Source organism: Canis aureus, chromosome 26 (assembly GCF_053574225.1).
Source record: "Canis aureus isolate CA01 chromosome 26, VMU_Caureus_v.1.0, whole genome shotgun sequence".
NCBI lineage: Eukaryota > Metazoa > Chordata > Mammalia > Carnivora > Canidae > Canis > Canis aureus.
The window spans coordinates 14203821-14227191 of NC_135636.1; the positions used below are offsets into that span (position 1 = coordinate 14203821).

The 23371-nt window shown below is 38.0% G+C and overlaps 1 protein-coding gene across 15 annotated transcripts in view; it reads left to right on the forward strand.

Moving 5' to 3' along the window:
- Positions 1 to 23371, forward strand: part of SEL1L2 (SEL1L2 adaptor subunit of SYVN1 ubiquitin ligase) — a 145417-nt gene that overhangs the window by 99302 nt on the left and 22744 nt on the right. For 14 of the 15 annotated variants that reach the window (XR_013364807.1, XR_013364806.1, XR_013364805.1 and 11 more), the window contains 6 exons: positions 12716 to 12769; positions 13214 to 13273; positions 13364 to 13445; positions 15056 to 15210; positions 15896 to 15952; positions 23161 to 23229. Coding sequence is in view for 11 of the 15 variants with exons in the window: in XM_077872158.1 (XP_077728284.1) it covers positions 12716 to 12769; positions 13214 to 13273; positions 13364 to 13445; positions 15056 to 15210; positions 15896 to 15952; positions 23161 to 23229 (477 nt within the window). In the remaining 4 variants the exon portion in view is untranslated. The remainder of the gene's footprint in view (positions 1 to 12715; positions 12770 to 13213; positions 13274 to 13363; positions 13446 to 15055; positions 15211 to 15895; positions 15953 to 23160; positions 23230 to 23371) is intronic. The other variant, XM_077872161.1, reaches the window with a different exon arrangement.

Genomic DNA, 23371 nt, shown 5'->3' on the forward strand with positions numbered 1-23371 from the left:
TATTCTGTTCTTACTTTTTCACCAGAGATAGCTGTCTTCTTTCTCTTCAATTCTCTATCTCTAGCCCTCTCATTCTTTTTCATTGCCATTCTTAGTATACATTTCCAGCTTCTTTAGCCACATTGCTGTTGCTGCATTGTCTTTACAGTTCTCAGCAATATTTCTTAAGTATGCAAGCAGTATTCTTATACCATGGTGGCACAAACAGCCTGAGAAGAAAGATGGTCTTCCAGTCTGTTAGCCTATTAGCTCTCTGTTAGAGAGCTGTGATGGATGTGGCATGTGGCCATCCTCGTCACAGTCATTGAACTAAGCATTGTTTATAGCATAGAATCTGTTTGACTAGTTGTTCTTTTACAAGAAGACAAATCAATTACAAGCAGATTTGCTATTGGAAACAGACTCTTCTATGGGATGACTGCAAAATTTTAGGATACAGCAATGCAGCTGTGGTACTATATAGTACAGGATCATGTAGGCTCCCCACTCCTCCAGATGTTAACACTTCGTATGGGGAGGTCAGGAGAGGAGGGGAAGTCTGAGTAAGGAATAAGGGTGTTCAGGATGTCAGGGAAAGCATAGCAAGTGCTTGGATCAGAGGCTTTTTGCCACCAAATATTGTAGCATTGCAATAAGCAGTGTGATTGAATTTTGCATATCAGGTCAATGTCAGCCTTCCAGGTCATAAGTTTGTCCTCACTCGTATTCTATCTTATTATCCTCCGGAGACCAAGCACACACATATATCAGACAGATATTCCCATTTTACACATGAGGAAATTGAGACTTAGAGAGGGAAGGTCACAAGAACCCAGTGTTGTTGCTCAGATGTAAAGCCAGGACTGACTGACTCCAAAGACAAAGCCATTAGGATGAAAATCATTACACATTAATCACTGATGTTCTTTAACATCTCTAAGGGATTGTGCAGATATTATTCAGTTCTTGTAGCAACCTTATCAAGTAGTGTGACATTATCATCAGTTCCCTTTGCAGGTTAGGGAAACCTGAGGTTTAAAGAAGTAACACTGAAAGAATGAACAAGATGGAAGCTCATTAGGTTGTAGAATCTGGATTTGCATACTGCCCAACTTTCTGACCCCAGAACCCCTGTCTGCTACTATGCCATGCCCCCTCCAAAGTCTGTAATTGTACACTTTCAAAAACACTGTCCCAACAATGCCTGCTTGTCTCTACAAAGATGGCTGTGATAATACATGGCCAGTGGTCATGCATTTAGAGTTGTTCTTCCTGGCATTGGATTAGCATTCAGCCAATTACATTCTCCTACCTGTTTCTTCTTAAAATCAATGGCAAGTATTTGATGGTTAATGAAATGGGATTAGAGGGCAATCTGTGGCCATGCCATGGACCCACATTAGTCTGAGTATGGGAGTGATACTCTGACTTTGGCTCTGAAATCCATGTGTTTCATGTACCATTTATGTTAATTTGGAATTTATTTTCTGGGAATGGAATTTTGACCTCGTGTCAAATGCTTTAGTTAAATACAGACAAATAAAACCTTATGTTGCCTCTGTCCAATATTCTAGACTAGGTACAAATGTCACTTTTTCCTAGAAGCCTTCCTTGCCTGCTCAAGGCAGAACCAGTTAGACACTTTTCTTTGCCTAAGGCATTTTATACTGTAGTCTACCTAAATTGTGCTGCAATTATTTGTATTTCAGATCAACCCATAAGGACTTTACCTATTAATCGTGTTCTACCCACCAACTCAGATTATGTTTGGCATAAAGAACATGTCAACAAAACAACTGTTGACTTAATTAACTAATTAATACTCCAACTAAAAAATAACATACATGTTAATTAGTTTGTAAAGGAATCACTATATCATTTATAGTGCTGGATATGATGGCAACATTTAGTCTGTTTGGAATTTTGTATTCGGACAATGAAGGTTTAAAAACTCATATTTTATTATAACGTGTAAATCTGTTTACTATTTTGCAAATATAATATTTTGTATTTAACTGCAAAAAATCCCTGTGGTAAAAATAGTATTCAAAAACATAATTAAAGTTATACAGATATTTAAGATGGTGATATTGAGGAGTGCCTATGGAGTTCAGTCAATGGAGCATAGGACTCATTTTGTTTGTTTTTTACATTTTTAAATTGAAGTTCGATTTGCCAGCAAATAGTATAACACCCAATGCTCATCCCATCAAGTGCCCTCCTCACTGCCCATCACACTGTTACCCCATCTCCCGACCCACCTCCCTTCTGCAACCTTTTGTTTGTTTCCCAGAGTTAGGAGTCTCTTGTGGTTTGTCTCCCTCTCTAATTTTTCCCACTCAGTTCCCCTCTCTTCCCTTATAATCTCTTTCACTATTTCTTATATTCCACGTATGAGTAAAACCATATGATGATTGTCCTTCTCCGATTGACTTATTTCATTCAGCATAATACCTTCAGGTTCACCCAAGTCAAAGCAAATGGTGGGTATTCATCCTTTCTAATGGCTGAGTAATATTCCATTGTAAATATATACCACATCTTCCGTACCCATTCATCTGTTGAAGGACATCGTGGCTCCTTCCACAGTTTGGCTACTGTGGAAATGGCTGCTATGAACATTGGGGTGCAGGTTTTCATGGCATTTCACTACATCTGTATCTTTGGGGTAAATACGTAGCAGTGCAATGCTGGGTCGTAGGGTAGCTCCATTTTTAAGTTCTTGAGGAACCTCCATAGTTTTCCAGAGTGGCAGTACCAGTTTGCATTCCCAGTACAAGAGGGTTCCCCTTTCTCCACATCCTCTCCAACACTTGTTGTTTCCTGTCTTGTTAATTTTCGCTATTCTCACTGGTGTGAGGTGGGATCTCATTGTGGTTTTGATTTGTATTTCCCTGATGGCAAGTGATGGCGGAGCATTTTCTCATGTGCTTGTTGGCCATGTGTAGCTCTTGTTTGGAGAAATTTCTGTTCATGTCCTCTGTCCATTTCATGATTGGATTTTTTGTTTCTTGGGTGTTGAGTTTGATAAGTTCTTTACAGATCTTGGATACTAGCCCTTTATCTGATATGTCATTTGCAAATATCTTCTCCCATTCTTTAAGTTGTCTTTTAGTTTTGTGGACTGTTCCTTTTGCTGTGCAGAAGCTCTTTATCCTGATTAAGTCCCAATAGTTCATTTTTGCTTTTGTTTCCTTTACCTTCATAGATGTATCTTGCAAGAAGTTGCTGTGGCCAAGTTCAAAAAGGGTGTTGCCCGTGTTCTCCTCTAGGATTTTGGTGGATTCTTGTCTTGCACTTAGATCTTTCAACCATTTTGAGTTTATCCTTGTGTATGGTGTAAGAGAATGGTCCAGCATCATTCTTCTGCAAGTGGCTGTCCAATGTTCCCAACATGATTTATTGAAGAGACTGTCCTTTTTCCAGTGGATATTCTCTCCTGCTTTGTTGAATATTAATTGACCATAGAGTTGAGGGCCCATTTCTGGGTTCTCTATTCTGTTCCATTGATCCATGTGTCTGGTTTTGTGCCCATACCATAGTGTCTTAATGATCACAGCTTTGTAATACAGCTTGAAATCCGGCATCGTGATGCCCCCGGCATTGGTTTTCTTTTTCAATATTCTCCTGGTGATTCTTGGTCTTTTCCGATTCCATACAAATCTTAAGATTATTTGTTCCAACTCTGTGAAGAAAGTCCATGGTATTTTGATAGGGATTGCATTGAATGTGTAAATTGCCCTGGGTAGCATAGACATTTTCACAATATTTATTCTTCCAATCCATGAGCATGGAATGTTTTTCCATCTCTTTGTGTCTTCCTCAATTTCTTTCAGAAGTTTTCTATAGTTTTTAGAGTACAGATCCCTTACATCCTTGGTTAGGTTTATTCCTAGGTATCTTATGCTTTTGAGTGCAATTGTAAAAGGGATTGGTTCCTTAATTTCTCTTTCCTCGGTCTCATTGTTAGTGTATAGAAATGCCACTGATTTCTGGGCATTGGTTTTGTATCCTGCCACACTGCCGAATTGCTGTATGAGTTCTAGCAATCTCGGGGTGGAGTCTTTTGGCTTTTCTGCATGCAGTATCATGTCATCTGTGAAGCGGGAGAGTTCGACTTCTTCTTTGCCAATTTGAATGCCTTTTATTTCTTTCTGTTGCCTAATTGCTGAGGCTAGGACTTCTAGTACTATGTTGAATAGCAGTGGTGAGAGTGGACATCCCTGTCGTGTTCCTGATCTTAGGGGAAAGACTCTCAGTTTTTCCCCCCTTGAGAATTATACTTGCTGTGGGCTTTTCGTAGATAGCTTTTAAGATACTGAGGGAGGTTCCCTCTATCCCTACACTCCGAAGAGTTTTGATCAGGAATGGATGCTGTATTTTGTCAAATGCTTTCTCTGCATCTATTGAGAGGATCAGATGGTTCTTGCTTTTTGACTTGTTGATGCAATCTATCACGTTGATTGTTTTACGAGTGTTGAACCAGCCTTGCATGCCGGGGATAAATCCCACTTGGTCATGGTGAATCATCTTCTTAATGTACTGTTGGGTCCTATTGGCTAGTATCTTGTTGAAGAATTTTTGCATCCATGTTCACCAGGGATATTGGTCTGTAATTCTCCTTTTCGGTGGGGTCTTTGTCTGGCTTTGGAATCAAGGTAATGCTGGCCTTATAAAATGAGTTTGGAACTATTCTGTTCCTTTCTATCCTTCAGAACAGCTTTAGTAGAATAGGTATTATTTCTTCTTTAAACGTTTGATAGAATTCCCCTGGGTAGCCATCTGGCTCTGGCCCTGGACTTTTGTGTCTTGGGAGGTTTTTGATGACTGCTTGAATTTCCTAGCTGGTTACTGGCCTGTGCAGGTTTTCTATTTCTTCCTGTTCCCGTTTTGGTAATTTGTGGGTTTCCAGAAATGCATCCATTTCTTCTAGATTGCCTAATTTGTTGGCATATAGTTGCTCATACTAGGTTTTTAAAATAATTTTTATTTCCTTGGTATTGGTTGTGATCTCTCCTCTTTCGTTTGTGATGTTATTAATTTGAGTCTTTTTTCTTTTTAATAAGGTTGTCTAGGGGTTTATCTATCTTATTAATTCTTTTGAAGAACCAACGCCTGGTTTTGTTGATCTGTTCTACACTTCTTCTGGTCTCTATTTCATTGAATTCTGCTTGAATCTTTATTAACTCTCTTCTTCTGCTTGGTGTAGGCTTTATTTGTCGTTCTTTCTCCAGTTCCTTTAGGTGTGAGGTTAGCTTGTGTATTTGAGTTTTTTCCAATTTTTCAAAGAACCAACTCTTGGTTTTGTCGATCTGTTCTACAGTTCTTCTGGTCTCTATTTCACTAAGTTCTGCTCTAATCTTTATTCTCTCTCTTCTCCTGCTTGGTGTAGGCTTTTATTCTTTCTCCAGTTCCTTTAGGTGTGAGGTTAGCTTGTGTATTGGAGGGTTTTTTTCAAGTTTTTGAGGGAGGCTTGTATTGCGATGTATTTCCCTCTTAGGACTGCTTTTGCTGTATCCCAAAGATTTTGAACGGTTGTATCTTCATTTTCATGAATCTTTTTAATTCTTCTCTAATTTCCTGGTTGACCCATTCATCTTTTAGTAGGATGCTCTTTAACTTCCACGTGTTTGAGTTTCTTCCAAATTTCTTCTTGTGACTGAGTTCTAGTTTCAATGCATTGTGGTCTGAAAATATGCAGGAGACAATCCCAATCTTTTGGTGTTGGTTGAGACTTGTGAGCCAGTATGTGGTCTATTCTGGAGAAAGTTCCATGTGCACTTGGGAAGAATGTGCATTCAGCTGTATTCAGATGGAAAGTTCTGTAAATATCTGTGAAATCCATCTGTTCCAGTTTATCATTTAGGGCCCTTGTTTCTTTGGGGATGTTCTGCTTGGAAGATTTGTCCTTTGCTCAGAGTCCGTGTTGAAGTCTCCTAGTATTAGTATATTATTATCTAAGTGTCTCTTTACTCTGGTTAATTGATTGATATACTTGGCAGCTCCCACATTAGGGATATAAATATTCATAATCTTTAGGTGTTCTTGTTGGATAGACCCTTTAAGTATGATATAGTGTCCCTCTTCATCTCTTACTACAGTCTCTGGTATAAACTCTAATTTATCTGATATGAGGATTGCTACCCCAGCTTTCTTTTGAGGACCATTTGAATAGTAAATGGTTCTTCACCACTTCATTTTGAGGCTGGAGGTGTCCTTAGATCTAAAATGAGTTTCTTATAGACAGCATACAGATGGGTTTTGCTTTTTATCCAGTCTGATACCCTGTGTCTTTTGATGGGATCATCTAGCCCATTCACGTTCAGAGTAACTATTGAAAGATATGGACTTAGTGTCATTGTAATACCCATTCAGTCCCTGTTTTGGCACATTATTTCTTTGGGCTCCCTGTTTCTTTTACAGGGTTCCCCCTTAATATTTCTTGCAGAGCTGGATTGGTGGTCACGTATTGTTTTAGTTTCTGCCTATCTTGGAAGCTCTTTATCTCTCCTTCTATTCTGAATGACAGCCTTGCTGGATAAAGTATTCTTGCCTGCATGTTCTTCTCATATATATCATGCCAGCCCTTTCTGGCCTGCCAGGTCTCTGTGGAGAGGTCTGCTGTTAATCTGGTATTTCTTCCCATTTCAGTTAAGAATCTCTTGTCTCAAGTTGCTTTAAGATATTTCTCTTTATCTTTGGAATTTGCAAGTTTCACTATTAAATGTTGAGGTGCTGAATGGTTTTTATTGGTTTTTTTTTTGCGGGGGGTGGGAGGGAGGTCCTCTCTATCTTTTGGATCTGAATGTTTCTTTCCCCAGACTGGGGAAGTTCTCAGCTCTGAATTGTTCAAATGTACTTTGTGGTCCCCCCACCGCCTCAGCCTCTTCTGAAATCCCAGTTATACGTAAATTCTTCCTTCTCAGGCTATTGTTTATTTCCCTAAGCCTTTCCTCATGGACTCCTAATTCTTTTGCTCTTTTTTCCCTCAGATTCCTTCCTTTCCATCAACTTGTCTTCTATGTCACTCACTCTCTCTTCCACTTCATTAGCCCTAGCAGTTAGAGCATCCAGTTGGATTGCATCTCATTTAGTCTATTTTTAATTTCATCCTGATTAGATCTCAATTCTGCAGTGTTGAAGTCTCTTGAGTCCTTTACGCTTTTTTCCTGAGCCACCAGTAAATTTATAATTGTACTTCTGAATTGAATTTCTGACATTTTATTTAAATCCATATTCTGTAACTGTGGCAGAGAGTACTGTCTCTGGTTCTTTCATTTGTGGTGAATTCTTCCTTCTAGTCACTTGTCCATTGCAGAGTGGCTGTATGAGTGAGGGAATCAAAAATATCATCCATGACTTAAGTAAAATACAACCTAGATGATTCCAAAGAGGTTAAAGACCAGAAAATGAAAAAGAAGATGAAAATAAAATAAGACAAAAAGATACTGACATGTAAAACAAATTTTAAAACGATGTAGTAAAAAATAAAAGGCCAAAAACCCCAAAGAAGGAGAATAAAAGGAAAAGATGGGGGAAAAAAGTAAGGAAAAGAGTAAAAAGGGAAGAAAAGGGGGGGGGGCTGGGTGATTGTGGTGAAAAAGAAGTGGTAGTGAAGAGTCTACCTGAGGGTGATCCTCTTGGTTCTGAGTGTTTTGTTCTGTATGTTAGAAGATGATCAATCCCAAATGTTTATAAACCAGCAATACTTATAGAAAGCCCTAACTTTGACCACCAAAAGATAAACAAGATAAAAGAGGGGTCAGATGGGAATGAAGAGAGAATATAATCTCAGAGAGTGAACCAGCACTGTTTTCCACTTGGTTCTGGGTGTATGCTGGTAATGTTTTAGAAGGTATTAACTTTCACCATTGTTGAACAAAATGAGGCAGAAAAAAACGAAAAACACAAAACAAAGCCCTTATCTCCTATATCTCCCAAAATGAAATTGAATACTTTGAAGGGATTCCAGAAGTGAAAAATATATCTAAGACATGTAATTGTAGAAATATGAAAGTCAACATGGAAAAAGCTTAAAATGAAGAGCTAGTAAAATATTGTAGTTAAGGTAGGAAAAGAAAAAAATATTGGAAATTTTTAGTCTGATATAAGAAGTAGTCATAATGGAAAAAGGAAAAAAAAGGGGGGGGGGACCCTCTAGTTTTGTATACTATTTTCCCTTGATTTTCTCTCAAACCTGGAGCTTTCCAGAGTTGCTTGGTCAAGAATTTGCTCTTCCCTTGTTCTTCCAGTTGGTCTTCTGGGGGAGGGGTCTGCTTTGCTGATTCTCAGGTGTCTGTGCCTGGACGGAGATGCCCCACCCCCTTGCCAGGTGCTGGGCTCCGTGGGATCTGTTTATCCTGTGAGGACCCTGTTCCCTAGCAGCCACCTCTCCCAGGCACAAGGTGAAACAAAGAGGAGAAACAATGGCCCTGGCCAGATTTCCAGCTCTGGAATGGAGCTCCCCATGTTTAATTAACCACAGTCTCCCCGATCGCATTTGCCTAGATGCTCCTGGGGGCCAACGCGGGTGCGCTGATCTGCACAGCTTGGGGGCACCCAGTGGCAGGAGAGTCCTCACTGTTCTGTGCCCTCCCCACTTCTGCCAGTCCCCGGGGAAGGCAGGATACCGGCTTTGTCCTCTTGGTCAAAGATCCCTGGGATCTGGGGCCCTGTGCCACTGGACCTACACTCCCAGGGGCCACCTCTCTGAATGGGAATAGGGCTCAGTCACCTCTGTCCGGAGCCAGCCCGCCTAACCGACTGGCTTCTTCGAAATGCCAGAGGATATCGGACCACGAGTATCGGTGAGCTTTCTCCCGGGCGCCCCTCCTCTTATATTGACTGCAAGAATCTTGAGACTTCACTTTCCCTGCTAGGATTTTGCCTGATTTCCCCGCTAAGCACTTTTCTGCCCAGGAAAACTCCAGCACAGATTTTTTCCCACCTTCTTACCTTGTTAGAAGCGAAAACTTTTCTCTCTGTAGCTTTCCAGCTTTTCTCTCTTTAAATGTTAGGTGGAATTCGTAGGTCTTCAGGATGTTTTGAAAGTTAACTAGGAGAAGTTTATGGGACCAGGTGAGTTGAGGACCCCTACTCTTCCACCGTCTTGCCCCTCCGTCTTTTTTCTATGTCTTTTATTTTTTTTAAAGGATTTTATTTATTTATTCATGAGAGACCCAGAGAGAGAGAGAGAGAGAGAGAGAGAGAGAGGCAGGCAGAGACACAAGCAGAGGGAGAAGCAGGCTCCAGGCAGGGAGCCTGATGTGGGATTTGATCCTGAGACGGAGGATCATGCCCTGAGCCAGGGGCAGGTGCTCAACCGCTGACCCACCCAGGCGTCCCATTTCTATGTCTTTTAATTAGAAGATTCATCTATTTATATTTAGAGTATAAGTATAAACAACTTGCTGTTGTTAATTTATTTATTGTTTTGTCTTGTGATTGTTTTGTCCATCTTTTCCTCTCTTGGTCCCTTCTTTTCTCACATATTTATTTATTTATTTATTCGTGACATATTTTGATTCCCTTCTCATTTTCTTTTGTATATCTTCTATACATATTTTCCTTATAGTTATCATGGAGAATAATTAAAACATCTTCTAGTTAAAACCATCTATTTTAAATCTTTTTTTTAATTGATTCATGAGAGAGAGGGTGGAGGTGGGCAGAGACACAGGCAGAGAGAGAAGCAGACTCCATGTAGAAACCTGACCCAGGACTTGATCCCTGGACTCCAGGATCACTCCCTGGGCTGAAGGCAGGCGCTAAACCACCGAGCCACCCAGGGATCCCCAAAACCATCTGTTTTAAACTGATATCAACTTAATTGCAATCACAACACTCCTTCCTCCTGCTACTTTATGTTGTCATTGACACAAATTACATCTTTTGATATTTTGTATTCATTAACATTTTTAGTTATAGTTATCTTTTATTCTTTTAAATTCTATTCCAGAATTGTTACTTTTGCACCACTAATTACAATAGTAATTATATAGTAATTATAATATATAATATATATATAATATATATATTATATATATATTATATATAGAGATTATATAATATATATAATTATATAATATATAATTATATATATTATATATATATAATATATAGTAATTATACTATAGTATACTATAGTATATAGTAATAGTAAATACAATATTATATACTGTATCTGTCTATGTATTTATCTTTACCAAAAGCTCTATATTGTCTATTTTTATACTGCTGTTTAGTATCCTTTTTTTTTTTTTTTTTCAAGTCCTGTCAGCAGTTTTTATAAGGCAGGTCTAGTGGTGATGAACTCCCTCAGCTTTTGTTTATTGGAGAAGGCCTTTATTTCTCCTTAATTTTTGAAGACCAGCTTTTCCAATACAGTATTCTTGGTTGACAGCTGTTTCCTTTCAGCATTCTGGATATATTAGCCCATTGCCTCCTGCTTGCAATGTTTCTGCTGAGATAATTGCTCACTTACGGAGCTTTCTTGTACATAATGAGTCTCTTTTCTCTTGCCTCTTTCAAGATTCTTTGACTTTTAATAGTTTGATTATAATGTGTCTTGATGTGGGCCTCTTTGTGTTCATCCTAGTTGAAGCTTATTGAACTTCTTGAATTTGGATACTTATTTCCTTCCTCAGATTTGGGAAATTTTCAGCCACTATTTCTTAAAACAGGCTCTCTACCAGTTTTTCCTCACTCTTCTTCTGTGACTCCTATAAATGTGTATATTTGTCCCCTTGATGATTTTCCATAAGTCTCTTAGGATTTTTTTTTAACTTTTCTTCATTCTTTTTGTTCCATTGACTCGATAATTTCAAATGATCTATGTTTGGGTTCATTAATTCTTTCTTGTGCTTGATCAAGCCTACTTTTGAATCCTTCTAGTGAATTTTTCAATTCAATTATTGTATTCTTCAGCTCCAGAATTTTTAAAAGGAGTTTTGCTTGCTTGCTTCCTTTCTTTTTCTATATCTTTGTTGATATTCTCATTCTATTCATATATTCTTTTCCTGATTTTGGCTATTAGCTTATATATACTTTTTTATAGCATTTTGAACTGTTTTGGATTTTTTGTATGGTGATTTCTAGATCTCCATTTCTTTAGGGTTGGGATATTTTTAGACTTATTTTGTTCTACTGATTGAGCCATATTTACCTGTTTCTCCATGTGCTTTGTTAATTTTTGCTGTGACTATGCATCTGCAACTATAGCCACCTTACCATCTTTACAGACTGGCTATAAAGACTTTCACCAATCAGCATAGCTAGAGATTCTGGGGGCCTCTCAAACTTCTCAGGTGTGTGTCTTCTTTGGGCTTGTATTGTAATTTCCCAATTAGATTTGTTGGTCTTTATCAGGCACTTGTCTTTTGCTTCATTTAGTGTCTATCCATGATACTGCAGATACTCTGGTATTGCAACAAGCTGCTAAATTCCCTTTTCTTCTTAGTGACCCCAGGCATCTAAAGTATGCCAGTTCTGTTAATGCTCCAAGTCAGATGGGAAAGAAACCAGTCCGTTGAGCAGCTGCCCCAAAGCCAGAATATTGGGCCCCCATTCCAGTCTTCTCTTTCCCTCCCAAGGGAGAAGCTACAAGCTGGGCACTTTCTGCTGATTGTGCCAAGTTGTCCTGGCTTCTGTCTGTGGTGTACTACAAATTCTTCAGTGCTGCAAAAAGTGGCTGAGCTCTCTTTTGTTCTCAGCAGCCCCCTAGGACTCCAAAGTATACTAGTTCTTCATTAGTGCTCTGAGTCAGGCAAATCAGAAATCATACCCTTGGGCAATCCCCCCAAAAGCTGGAACACTGGACCTAAGTTCCACTCATCTCTTTCCCTCCCAAGAGAAAAGCCTTGAGTTGAGCTTTTTCTCCTGATCACTCTGAATTGTGTGCTGGCTTGGGGAAAGAGCAATTGTAGGTTTAATAAAATGGCTTTTCTTACCTGTTTCAATGGATTGTTCTTTCTTGGCTTTGAGTTTGTCTGGGTTACTAAGATTTCTTAACTGGTTTCTGGAGTTCTCATAAAGACTTTTTGGACTGTATGTTGTTGCTAAATCAGTGTCTTGTGGAGACACTGGAGATCTGGAGTTGCCTATTGTACCATCTTGCTTTGTGATCAGACTTTCTCTTTCATTCAATATAGTTCTTTCTGTTTGAATTTTTTTAATATTTTATTCATTTATGTGAGAGAGAGAGTGAGCACATGAGTAGGGAGGAGAGGCAGAGGGAGAAGCAGACTATCTGCTGAGCAGGGAGCCCAACATGGAGGACCCTGGAATCATGAACTGAACTGAAGGCAGCCGCTTAACCAGCTGAGCCACCCAGGGGTCCTGCTCTTTGAATTTTTTATATACATATTTTCTTTTTAAAATGTGAAGAAAAATATTCAAACTTAAATTCAAAAATGTTGAAGGAAAAAGGTATTTTCCATTGCCAAGAATGGTAAGCATATACAAAGCATTGGTTATGTTCTTTTATTCTAATTTATACTAAAGCTCAGTAAATATTAGCCTATTTTCACATGTATTATATAAAATTCCCACTATTGCCTTTTCCAAATTCTCACAGCCTTAGCAAAAGTATAAAAAGGCATTTTTTTGTAGGATAAGAAATAAACCAACAATACAAATTATTATGGAGCAGATATTTAAAATACCTTTAACCAGTGTAAATAAGAATAATTGTGAAATAAATGGATTTAGTTAGTTTTCGTTTTCTTTTGGGTTTTAGGCATTAGGATTTTTGTCTTCTTATGGAATAGGAATGGAATACAATCAAGCCAAGGTAAGGTCATTCTATTTTTTTCTGGAACAAATCTGAATTTTTTTTAAAAGGACATTGAATAGGCTCCTCTTTAGGTAAAAGAGTCACTTGAGAGTGGTATTTAAAAGCACCAGCTCAATAGCCAGAAGTTTAAGGTTAAAATACCGTAAGTTTCTTAATGTTCCATATTTCAGGTTTGCCATGATAGATAAATAATATCTACTTCATAGGTATTTCCTGATGATTAAATGAAATATCATGTACAATGCCCTTTTCACAGACTCCAGAGTTCACTAAGCCCTCCAAAAAATGTCAGCCATTTTTACAGATTAAGAGGATGAAATTTGGAATTTATTTTGGAGTAGTTCAAGGTTCATTGCTGGGCTAGGAATAAAAAAAAATGATTGACTTGAGCTTCAAATTTAGATGCTGGATATAGACATAGATTTTTTTTTTTAATTTTAGGCACTAATATATTACACCTTTGGAAGTGCTGGAGGAAGCATGATGTCCCAAATGATTTTGGTATGTAAATTAAATATTCTTGGGCCTACCTAGGTATGTTATAAATACAACACTGTCAGAATATTAAGAATATATATGCTTGTGTTTCAGGGGTACAGATATTTGTCAGGAATCAATGTTCTACAAAATTGTGAAGTTGCCCTAAATCATTACAAGAAGGTGGCAGATTATAGTGAGTAATTCACATAATTTATTTTAAGATAAATAGACTTTTTGAGCAATTAGAAGAATAAATCAATGCAGTTGTTATATTTATGAAAGTATGAAATGACCATGCTTTTAATATTTGTTACAATACAATTCTTCTAACACAATGTAGAGTTTTCTGATTTCTTAATAGTTAATTTTCAAAAGCTTTAAATGGATGTACTCATCTTTTATTTTTTTTTTTAATTTTTATTTATTTATGATAGTCACAGAGAGAGAGAGAGAGAGAGGCAGAGACACAGGCAGAGGGAGAAGCAGGCTCCATGCACTGGGAGCCCTATGTGGGATTCGATCCCGGGTCTCCAGGATCGCGCCCTAGGCCGAAGGCAGGCGCCAAACCGCTGCGCCACCTAGGGATCCCTCATCTTTTATTTTTGTTAGAATATGTACCTATGTTCTTGTGCTGTGCTATCCTTCAATTGAAAATTTGAATGTAGCATCAATAAATATTAAACAGGGGACACCTGGGTGGCTCAGCAGTTGAGTGCCTGCCTTTGGCCCAGGCCATGATCCTGGAGTCTCAGGATTGAGTCCCACCTCGGGCTCCCTGCATGGACCCTGCTCCTCTCTCTGCCTGTATTCCTGCCTCTCTCTCTGTGTCCCTCATTAATAAATAAATAAAATATTTAATAAACAAACAAATAAATAAATAAATAAATATTAAACAGCTTTTCTCATTCTTACATTTGGAATATGGGATGGCTTGTTAAAAATTCCTGAAGAAATGGACTTGAGATACATACACTATCAATCTCTATCACTGCACTTGAGAACAATTCAAGTAATCATTATTCTATTACCCTATCCTTTGTCTACAAAAAAATAGAGCAGGAGATTAATGTATGTTTCTAGAATCTATTTTCAAAGTTGTGTATAACATTTCATCTTGCACATCACTGAACCAGACTCATGATAGATTTTTTAAATAAAAATCTTCTAAGAAGTAAATAGGGTAAGGTTCATATGGTTAATTTCTGTAATCAGAATAATATCTAAATACACATCTTTGGCATTATTAGGATCTGAGAAAGAAAAGAGGAAAATAACTGTTTCTTACTGTTAGATGCTATATATATAACAAGATCATTTCATATGCTTAATGAAATTGGAATTACTACATATAAACTCTGTTAGATTTATTCAAACAATTTATCTTTATATTTATTTTCAGACTATTCATAGGAAGTAATTTAGGAGCAGTTATTATTCCTATTTGTAGTTTCAATCTTGGAAAAAGCCAGTGGTAAAAGGGGTCCTTTTGCTTGCTCCTAACATCTGTCTTCTTTTCTTGAGCCTGCTTGGCCAAGCTCTTCAGTAGCATCTGATATATGTTGATACAATTTTTGTAAGGATGGCAAAAAATAATGAGGTTTCTTGTACTTTTCTCAGAACGATATAAATAAAAATCAGTACATTTATATCTCCTATAAATATAAAAGGTAGATCTCCTTTTCTGTTAGTAGACCAGATCTCTAAGAATTTAAGAATAGGCCTAACAGTGTTTTCTCTAAATTGACTATTATCTCTTGCAAGTTTATGTATTCTAGCTATTCTCCAGTTTGTTTCTGTTCACAGTTGCTGACAAATTGGAAAAAAGTGAAGGTATTCCTGTGGAAAAAGTGAGACTAACTGAGAGACCTGAAAATCTGAGTTCTAACAGTGAGATTTTGGATTGGGACATATATCAATACTACAAATTTTTGGCAGAAAGAGGAGATGTTCAGATACAAGTAATGTATACAGACAGATCTGGATTTTTAGAACATGTAAATTACAAGGGGTTTGGTTTACTGAGTTCTAAAAGAGCTAACAATGCTCCATCCTGAGAAGTTAGAAACACCCCATCTTCTTTTCTTGTTCCCTGCTACTTGCAGTTTCAATAGCCTATGTGAAAGCCAGTTGTCATAGTAATGGCAAATTTTTCCTTTACAATTACTTCTAAAAATTTTACTTAAAAAAAAAAAACAACCTAGATTTTAAGTATAGAAAAAACACTGGATGCAGTGTTGAATTTAGTATGAATGAACTCTTACCAGCATTCAGAAGTGTTATGTCTTTGAGAATGGGAAGGGGACAGCATTTGTGTGACCTTTGATAGCCAAGAGTAAAGGCTGCTAGGTTTATGTTTCCAGACATTGCTATATACCAGCAGACCAGCTTCCTGCCACTGAGGAAGCCAGATGCCCAGCATCAGTCACCTACCCAATAAAAGATATGGCCTGGAATGTTTTTTTCTGCTTCATTTTTAGGCATACCAATTGCATCAAACTGAAATAGTATACTAAAATAAAATCACCAACTAAACATTTTCTTCACCCTTTTTATTTATTTATTTTTCAGGTAAGATATAATTGGCTTGTTTTCATTTAAATTAATGCTATTGCTAAAATAATTTTCAAAAATTGTCATTCCTAGGTATCTCTTGGACAATTGCATCTAATTGGAAGGAAAGGTCTGGATCAGGATTACTATGTAAGTCAATCTCAAGACTGTCATGTGGGATGGGAGGAGAGTGGTGAGGGAAAAAGGAAGGAGGGTGGCATGGAAAAGTTGCTGGGGAGAGCCCATTGCTACTTCCTTGGTCAGATCCGCTTATTAGCTTTTGAGGAAGAACAAAATTCACCAGAGGAAGCATTCCTACCTACCTCTAAGTACTAAGGAATAGAGGCTTCTGAAAGAGCATTTGGGGCCAGAGAGTTTCCATGCTCCCACCTCTTCTCACTGTAACTGGGGTTAGGTGAAGTAGATACCTTCACCTGCCAGCACTGGACACACCCATTCCCCAAAAGTCATCTGTGGAGAGTCCACCTGGGAGTTTCTTGGTAAGGGGTCTGAGTACCAGCCTCAAGCCACTTACAATATAATTAGAAATATTATTAAACATCTTTATAAATTTGCAAAGCTCCTTTCAATCATGTTGCTTAACCTTACTTTATCTCAATGAGGTTAGAAGATTAATTAACAACTCAAATTTATCGTGGAAGAAAAAGCAAATAAACTTGATCTACACAAGATCTCAATAAGATACCAGAGCCAGGGTACCAGAGCCACATCTAGATTCTAACTGTGGTTTCAAGGCCATAGATACCCTCAGATCTGAGGAAGTACCTGGCATTCTTTTTAAAAGATGGTTTTGCAGCCCTTGTCATTTTATAAAAGCCTTGTGCTCACTGTCTCCACGGAAAACAGACCCTATTCCAACATAGTCCCAATGGTTAAACAATAGAAATATCTACTTTATTAAGGTGGTTATATAAAAGAGTAATCTGTTGTTACTATTCATTTCACTTTATATTGTTTTTATGAGTATAACTTATGTTTTATATGAGGTACAGTATACGTTGGCCAAATGTCAAAGTTAATTTCATAAAATGTGATAAAATACATAGCAATTGAAATAAGCACGGGCATCTTAAGACAGCTCAATTGAAGATCTTCAGATTTTATTAATCCTCATTATAACCAAGGTTCTAGCTTCTTAGGTGGGAAGTTCTAGATACACAATATGACTCCAGTGTCAGATTTCAGCCTGCAGTGAGTTTTCAGGTTAAATAACAGATGCATAAACTGGGAAGAATTACCCATTTTCCATAAATGTGAAATTCTGTTGAGTGTGAAGCTATGCAAACCTCAGCTGTAGGTTTGAATACCCATCAATCTTTACAGGGTACATAAAAACCCTACAAAGCTAAATACTTCTGGGCAGCTCCAGCCACTGTGAATACCAGATATGAGGATGAATGCCTCTATATGAGGATGAAGTATAATCCCAGGGCTGGCAATGAAGGATTCTGGTACTGTAGTGGCAATAACCAGGCACTTGGATAACACCAAGGAGCCCAGTCGGCCTCTTCTATGGGTTCATTAACAGAGGTTTTTGTTTGTTTGTTTGTTTGTTTAAGATTTTATTTATTTATTCATGAGCGACACACAGAGAGAGAGAGAGGCAGAGACACAGGCAGAGGGAGAAGCAGGCTCCATGCAGGGAGCCTGACGTGGGACTCCATCTCGGGTCTCCAGGATCATGTCCTGGGCTGCAGGCGGCGCCAAACCGCTGCGCCACCGGGGCTGCCCTAACAGAGGTTTTATTATCTCTATTTTACAGATGAGGAGCTGAGACTAGAAGTGTAAAGTAAATTGTTTCAAGTATCACAGCTAGGTAATAATGTTAAGAATCAGAACTTGAGGGATCCCTGGGTGGCTCAGCTGTTTAGAGCCTGCCTTCCGCCCAAGGCCTGATCCTGGAGTTGAGGGATCAAGTCCCACATCAGGCTCCCTGCATGGAGCTTGCTTCTCCCTCTGCCTGTGTCTCTGCCTCTCTCTTTCTGCATCTCTCATGAATAAATAAGTAAAATCTTTTTTTTAAATTTTTATTTATTTATGATAGTCACATAGAGAGAGAGAGAGGCAGAGACATAGGCAGAGGGAGAAGCCGGCTCCATGCACCGGGAGCCCAACGTGGGATTCGATCCCGGGTCTCCAGGATCGTGCCCTGGGCGAAAGGCAGGCGCCAAACCGCTGCGCCACCCAGGGATCCCAGTAAAATCTTTAAAAAAAAAAAAAAGAATCAGAATTTGAAATCTGGGCTTCAGCATTCAAAGCCTGTGCTCTTCCCATTAAACCATATTTCTTCTTTACCTGGGGGTGGCGGTGGTATACAACCTCTAAAATCTAGTTTCCTCATTTATAAAGCAAAAAGAAGGAATGATATGATTTGTCAGGTTTCTTTAGTTCAAACTTTCAAATGGTATGGTTGGGCCCCATACTTCCCATCCAAAAGTCTGGTTCAATTCCAGAAACATCAGCATGGTTCAGGCACATTCTGGCGGCAAGCATAGGCTTGTCCATTAGGTTTTCTCAACCTAATAAACCCAACCTACATGGAGGGCTCCAGTCAAGGTTTCAAACCTCAAGACTGGTTGGCTTATGTATCAGTTAGTTTAGGCTACATGATAAACCACTCCTCAACTTAGATGGTTTAAAACAACAACCACTTATTAAATTCCTGATTTTGGGTGGTCAGCAGTTTTGGCTGGGCTCAGCTGAGTAATTCTTCTGGTGTTAGACAGGCTCAACCAATCTTGACAAGGGTTGCTCATGCATCTGTAGAATACTGACCAGGGCTGCCTGGTTTATGATGACCTCATCTGTGACACCTAGGATGACTGGGTCTCTCCACAAGCTCCTTTCCTCCAGGCTACTGGGCTTAAACTTTTCACGTGGTGAAAGAACACAAGCACAAAAGTCTCTTAAAGCCTAGGGTTGGAACTCACAAATCACTTCCACCATGTTCTTTTGGCCAAAGCAAATTACAAGGCCAGCCAACATGGAAGAGACAGGAAAAAAAGGACTTCTTCTAATAGGTACAACTGCAAAATGTTGTGGTCATTTTTGGAGTTTACCACAGCTTAGCTGCACCAGGCTCAACTTGGAGTGGCATGGGAGATGCAAAGTAGTGAGAGAAGTTAAAAAGGATAAACCTAATTTCTGAAAGAATGTTACTACAACTATTCCCATGGCTAGCCTCTTATCTTTCTGAGTCTTACCTCCTTAGAGAGAATTTTCTTGATCAAGTCTGTTCTTCCACCATTCATCCCATTATAGTGTTTATTTTCCTCTAGCCCATATATTCATCTTGACTTGTTTATTATTTGTCTCCCCACAATGGAATGTAAAGTCTTGTCTGTCTTGCGCATTACTATGTATCCTATACTCCAATAGTACTAGGTACATATTAGGGCTCAGTATTTATTGAATGAAGGAATGAATGAATAAATGAATGAATGATAGCATCCTAAGCATTATATGTTATAATGCATATAATGCATATAGGCATTATATGTTATATTTCAGGCCCTCAGCCTGAAAACCACCACTTGAGTCAGTATGCTAATGCTTCAGTCCATCAAAGAAAATTATTAGTGTAAGGTTCTCTATAATTGTAAGTAATGCCCAATTTACTGCCCACCAAATTAAATATTAAAATACCAGAAAATAATTAGTTTGCCTTTTTTCCCCCTCCTCATTATTTGATTAAATTAATCTCTCTCATGAGTTGTCACTATAAGCAATATTTTCACCTCTCTCTCTCCTACTACCAAATTCCTAATTACTGAAAAATATTGTATATGCGATTCTTGATTACATTATCTTGAATTTCTACACATACCTTTTAATGTAATTTGCATTCCTAAATTTATACAGGCTCAGAATGAATTGAATTAGGAAAGCTGGGTATTTGGCTGCATATTATTAAAGTGGATATGGTATAATTAAACCTAGCAGAAGCATAATATCAGATATGTAAAGGCAATTGCTTTGTCTACCTTGCCACATTAAAAAGACAAGAATCTGAAATCCTGAAAAGGATGATTTACAGATTTTGAGACAAAAGAAGTATTCACAATTTTTAAAAAAAATAATACATTTTCTTGGCATTTCATTCTAGGGGAAATGCTACAAACTGATTAAACTAGAGATTTTCTTGAACCAATGAAAAATCACACTCATTGTTTTAAGAAGATATGTATTTAAATAATAAAATTTCACTTAGCATAATGTATGGGACATACTATATTCATCCTATCTAAGATACCATCAATTATAAGGTACTTTATTTTATGTTCTATTGAGAAAGAAGAAAACACTGCCAATATAAATCACATGATGCCATTGGTAGTAAAAAGTGTCCTGATTAAAGTGTGAGGGGGGGGGGGGACATCTTAGAATCAGTAAAATATAATTGTAGGTGCTCAGTAAATATTTGAAGGAAGGATGGATGGTGCTTTAGTCTGTTTCAGGGGCTATAACAAAAATACTATAGTCTGGGTGGCTTATAAACAACCAAAATCTATTTCTCACATTTCCAGAGGCTAGAAGTTTGAGATCAAGGTGCCAGCATGGTTGAATAGGGCCCTCTTCTAGTTTATGGACCTCTCATTGTATCACTCTTATGTAAATAAGAGTGAGCTAGCTCTCTGGGGCCTTGTTTATAAAGGCACTAAGCCCATCCATGAAAGCTCTGTGCCAGTCACCTTCTAAAGGCCCTACTTCCTAATACCATCACCTTGGGTATTAGGTTTTCAACATATGAATTTTGAAGGGATGCAAATATACAGACCACAGCAGATGGATGGATGGATGGATGGATGGATGGATGGACGGATGGATAGATGGATGGATAATTAACTCTTTGAGAGCAAAGACTCATCAAAGTAGCTTGCATGATACTTTCACATAGTGTTTAGTAAATGTTTATACAATTAAAGCAATAGCACTAAAGGCAGGTTAATTTAAAGACAAGTAAAAGAGAACTGAAATGCTGAATAAGCCATGAGAGTAGAAGGGTGTAGAAGGGGAAATTAGAGAAAGCTTCAATTCCTCTGGTCTTTATGGGATCATTATATTTAAAGATGGGGAAAACTCCAGGATTTTTATTTTCTTCTGATTCTTATTTGCTTATTCTCTTTTAACAATTCAAATATAGTTTCTCAGAGTAACTTTTTCCCTGAATTCTCCATTGCCAAATATTTTGAGAGCCAAATTCTGCAACTGAACTTGGAAAATTATTTCACAGAGTCACAGTATGAGAACTATAAGGGACTATAAATCTTAAAATCTAGCTCCCCTGTTTTAGAGATTTATAAACTTATCCTTTCATTCACTCGCTCATGCATTTATTCCAGAAATATTTCCTACGTCCCTGATATACAGTAGACACTTTGCTATGTACAGGAGTTTCAACACTAGAGGAGACAGAAAGTTAAATAGACATGTAAATCAATGGATGCATGCCATGAGAGTTACCTACAGGTATATTTGGGTCTTGGCTCAGTAGAGGCATTCATAAGAAATACCTTCATTTTCTATATTAATGGGGTCTGATAAATGTGATTGGTAAATCATGCATTTGATCATACATTTGATTTGTTTACTGCGAGATGATTGATAAATCATACATTGCTACAATTTCCTCCTATCCAATTGACAGGTTATTCCAGACATTTGGACAGCATTTGTTGTTTCAAGATTCCCTTATGCTCATAAATTTCCAATGGCTTCAATTTTCTACCAAATAAAAAAGAAGTCTTGACCTAGTATTCGGGACTGTTATAATATGGCCCCATCATATTTTTGTAAATCTTAGCTTTTGGATATTCTACTTCAGCAATGACTATTTCCTAGACATACCTTAGACATTTCTATCTCTGTTCCTTGCTCATGTTATTCCTCCAGACTATGATGCCCTGTTGCCCTGGAGAATCCTCTCCATCTTTTGTGAGACCTTTGTCATTTGAGTCCTCTTTCTTGACACCTTTCATGAAGGCAGAATACTAAGTGCATGGAAATTGAAATCAGGCTCCTTGTGGGACTCTAGTACCAGCTGCTTGACTTTGCTGTAGTACCACAGTGCAGGCTCAGATATTAATAGGACCTTCCTGACAGTGCTGGTGTGAAGATTAGAAAAGACAAAGCTTGTAAAACACATATGTACCATTCTGTTATTCCATACCTCTCTAATTCTTTCCAGTGTTCCTTTTTTCCCATCTATGACATATTTGCTTATATGCCTTTCTTCTCGGCAGTACTGGTAGAGAGCAAATGTAGGGATGGTGTTTTTTATTCATCTATGAACCACTTATAATACTTAACATATTATCATATATATGGCACTTTTCAAGTTGCTGAAAGATTAAAAGAAGAATAGAAGAGGTGGATAGATGAATGGGTATATAGTGTGTGAGGTTCAACATTGGTGCCATTTGTATTTAGTTACGTTCACAAGGCAGACTGACTTTAGTGACAAGAGGTGGCTCCCAAATAAAATGGCAATACTTCTGGAGCAAATGTGCATGTAAAAGAACTACTCACATTTCTTCCTTAAATCTTCTCTTGTCTTTATGAAGGAGCAGATCCTTGTACATCCACCTAGTCAAGGCTTTTTAAAGAGCAGAAGAGTTGTATTCTAAAAAGACACTTGGGAAAGCATCTTCATTTCTCATTCCTGAGGCAGATTTCTTTTAATGCTTTGTGTAGTTTCTGAGGAGAACTTCTGGGAGGTCAAGATGAGGCCTAGGGAATGGGGCAACAAGGGCCAGGTCAGCCCTTATGTGTTCTAGACTGAACATTTCAATTATGTGATGACCTAAAAAGAATCAGAGGCTTGACTGGCCGCCTTCATTTTGATTTAGAAAGAATTGGCCTGAAGTTTACCTCCATGAAAAGACCCGGTCTCAGCAGACAGCCAGATGTGTCCTGTTTTACTCACTCTGCCTTATAAACATTAGGAAGCTACATATCCAATTCTACCAAATTGTACAAACTGTCTTTTAAAGTAAGTACATAGCGTTGACATCGAAGCATACTTTTTCAAAGTAATGAACTCCAATAATGTAGTTCCAATGCTGGGATTCATCTGTCCTCCACAAAGCCACATGCCCATCATCCCTTTCCACATGTAAGAAATGAGTCTTCACATTTAAAAATCATTCATGTGAACCATGTATGGCTCCCATTCTTCAAGTTTATGGATGAAATAGCATTTGAAATAGTGCCCTAAGCAGTGTGGGTGCCTTATAGATATTTTTTGAATGCATGTTAAATGAAATAAAGTTTGGTTTGAAAAACTATTTTGTAGGATACATGTGTGAATGTCAATAATACTGTTCTTTTCTCTCCAGAAAGCATTATACTACTTCTTAAAGGCAGCAAAGGCTGGGAGTGCAAATGCCATGGCATTTATAGGAAAGGTATGTGCTTCATCTTGATAATTTTTTTTTCATTTCTTAAAAATCTTAAGAAAATAATGGTACCAGCTAATTGAACCCAGTATGTCATGACGGATGTCTTTCATGGAAGCAGCCAACCACAACATTCCACTACAGACTGAGG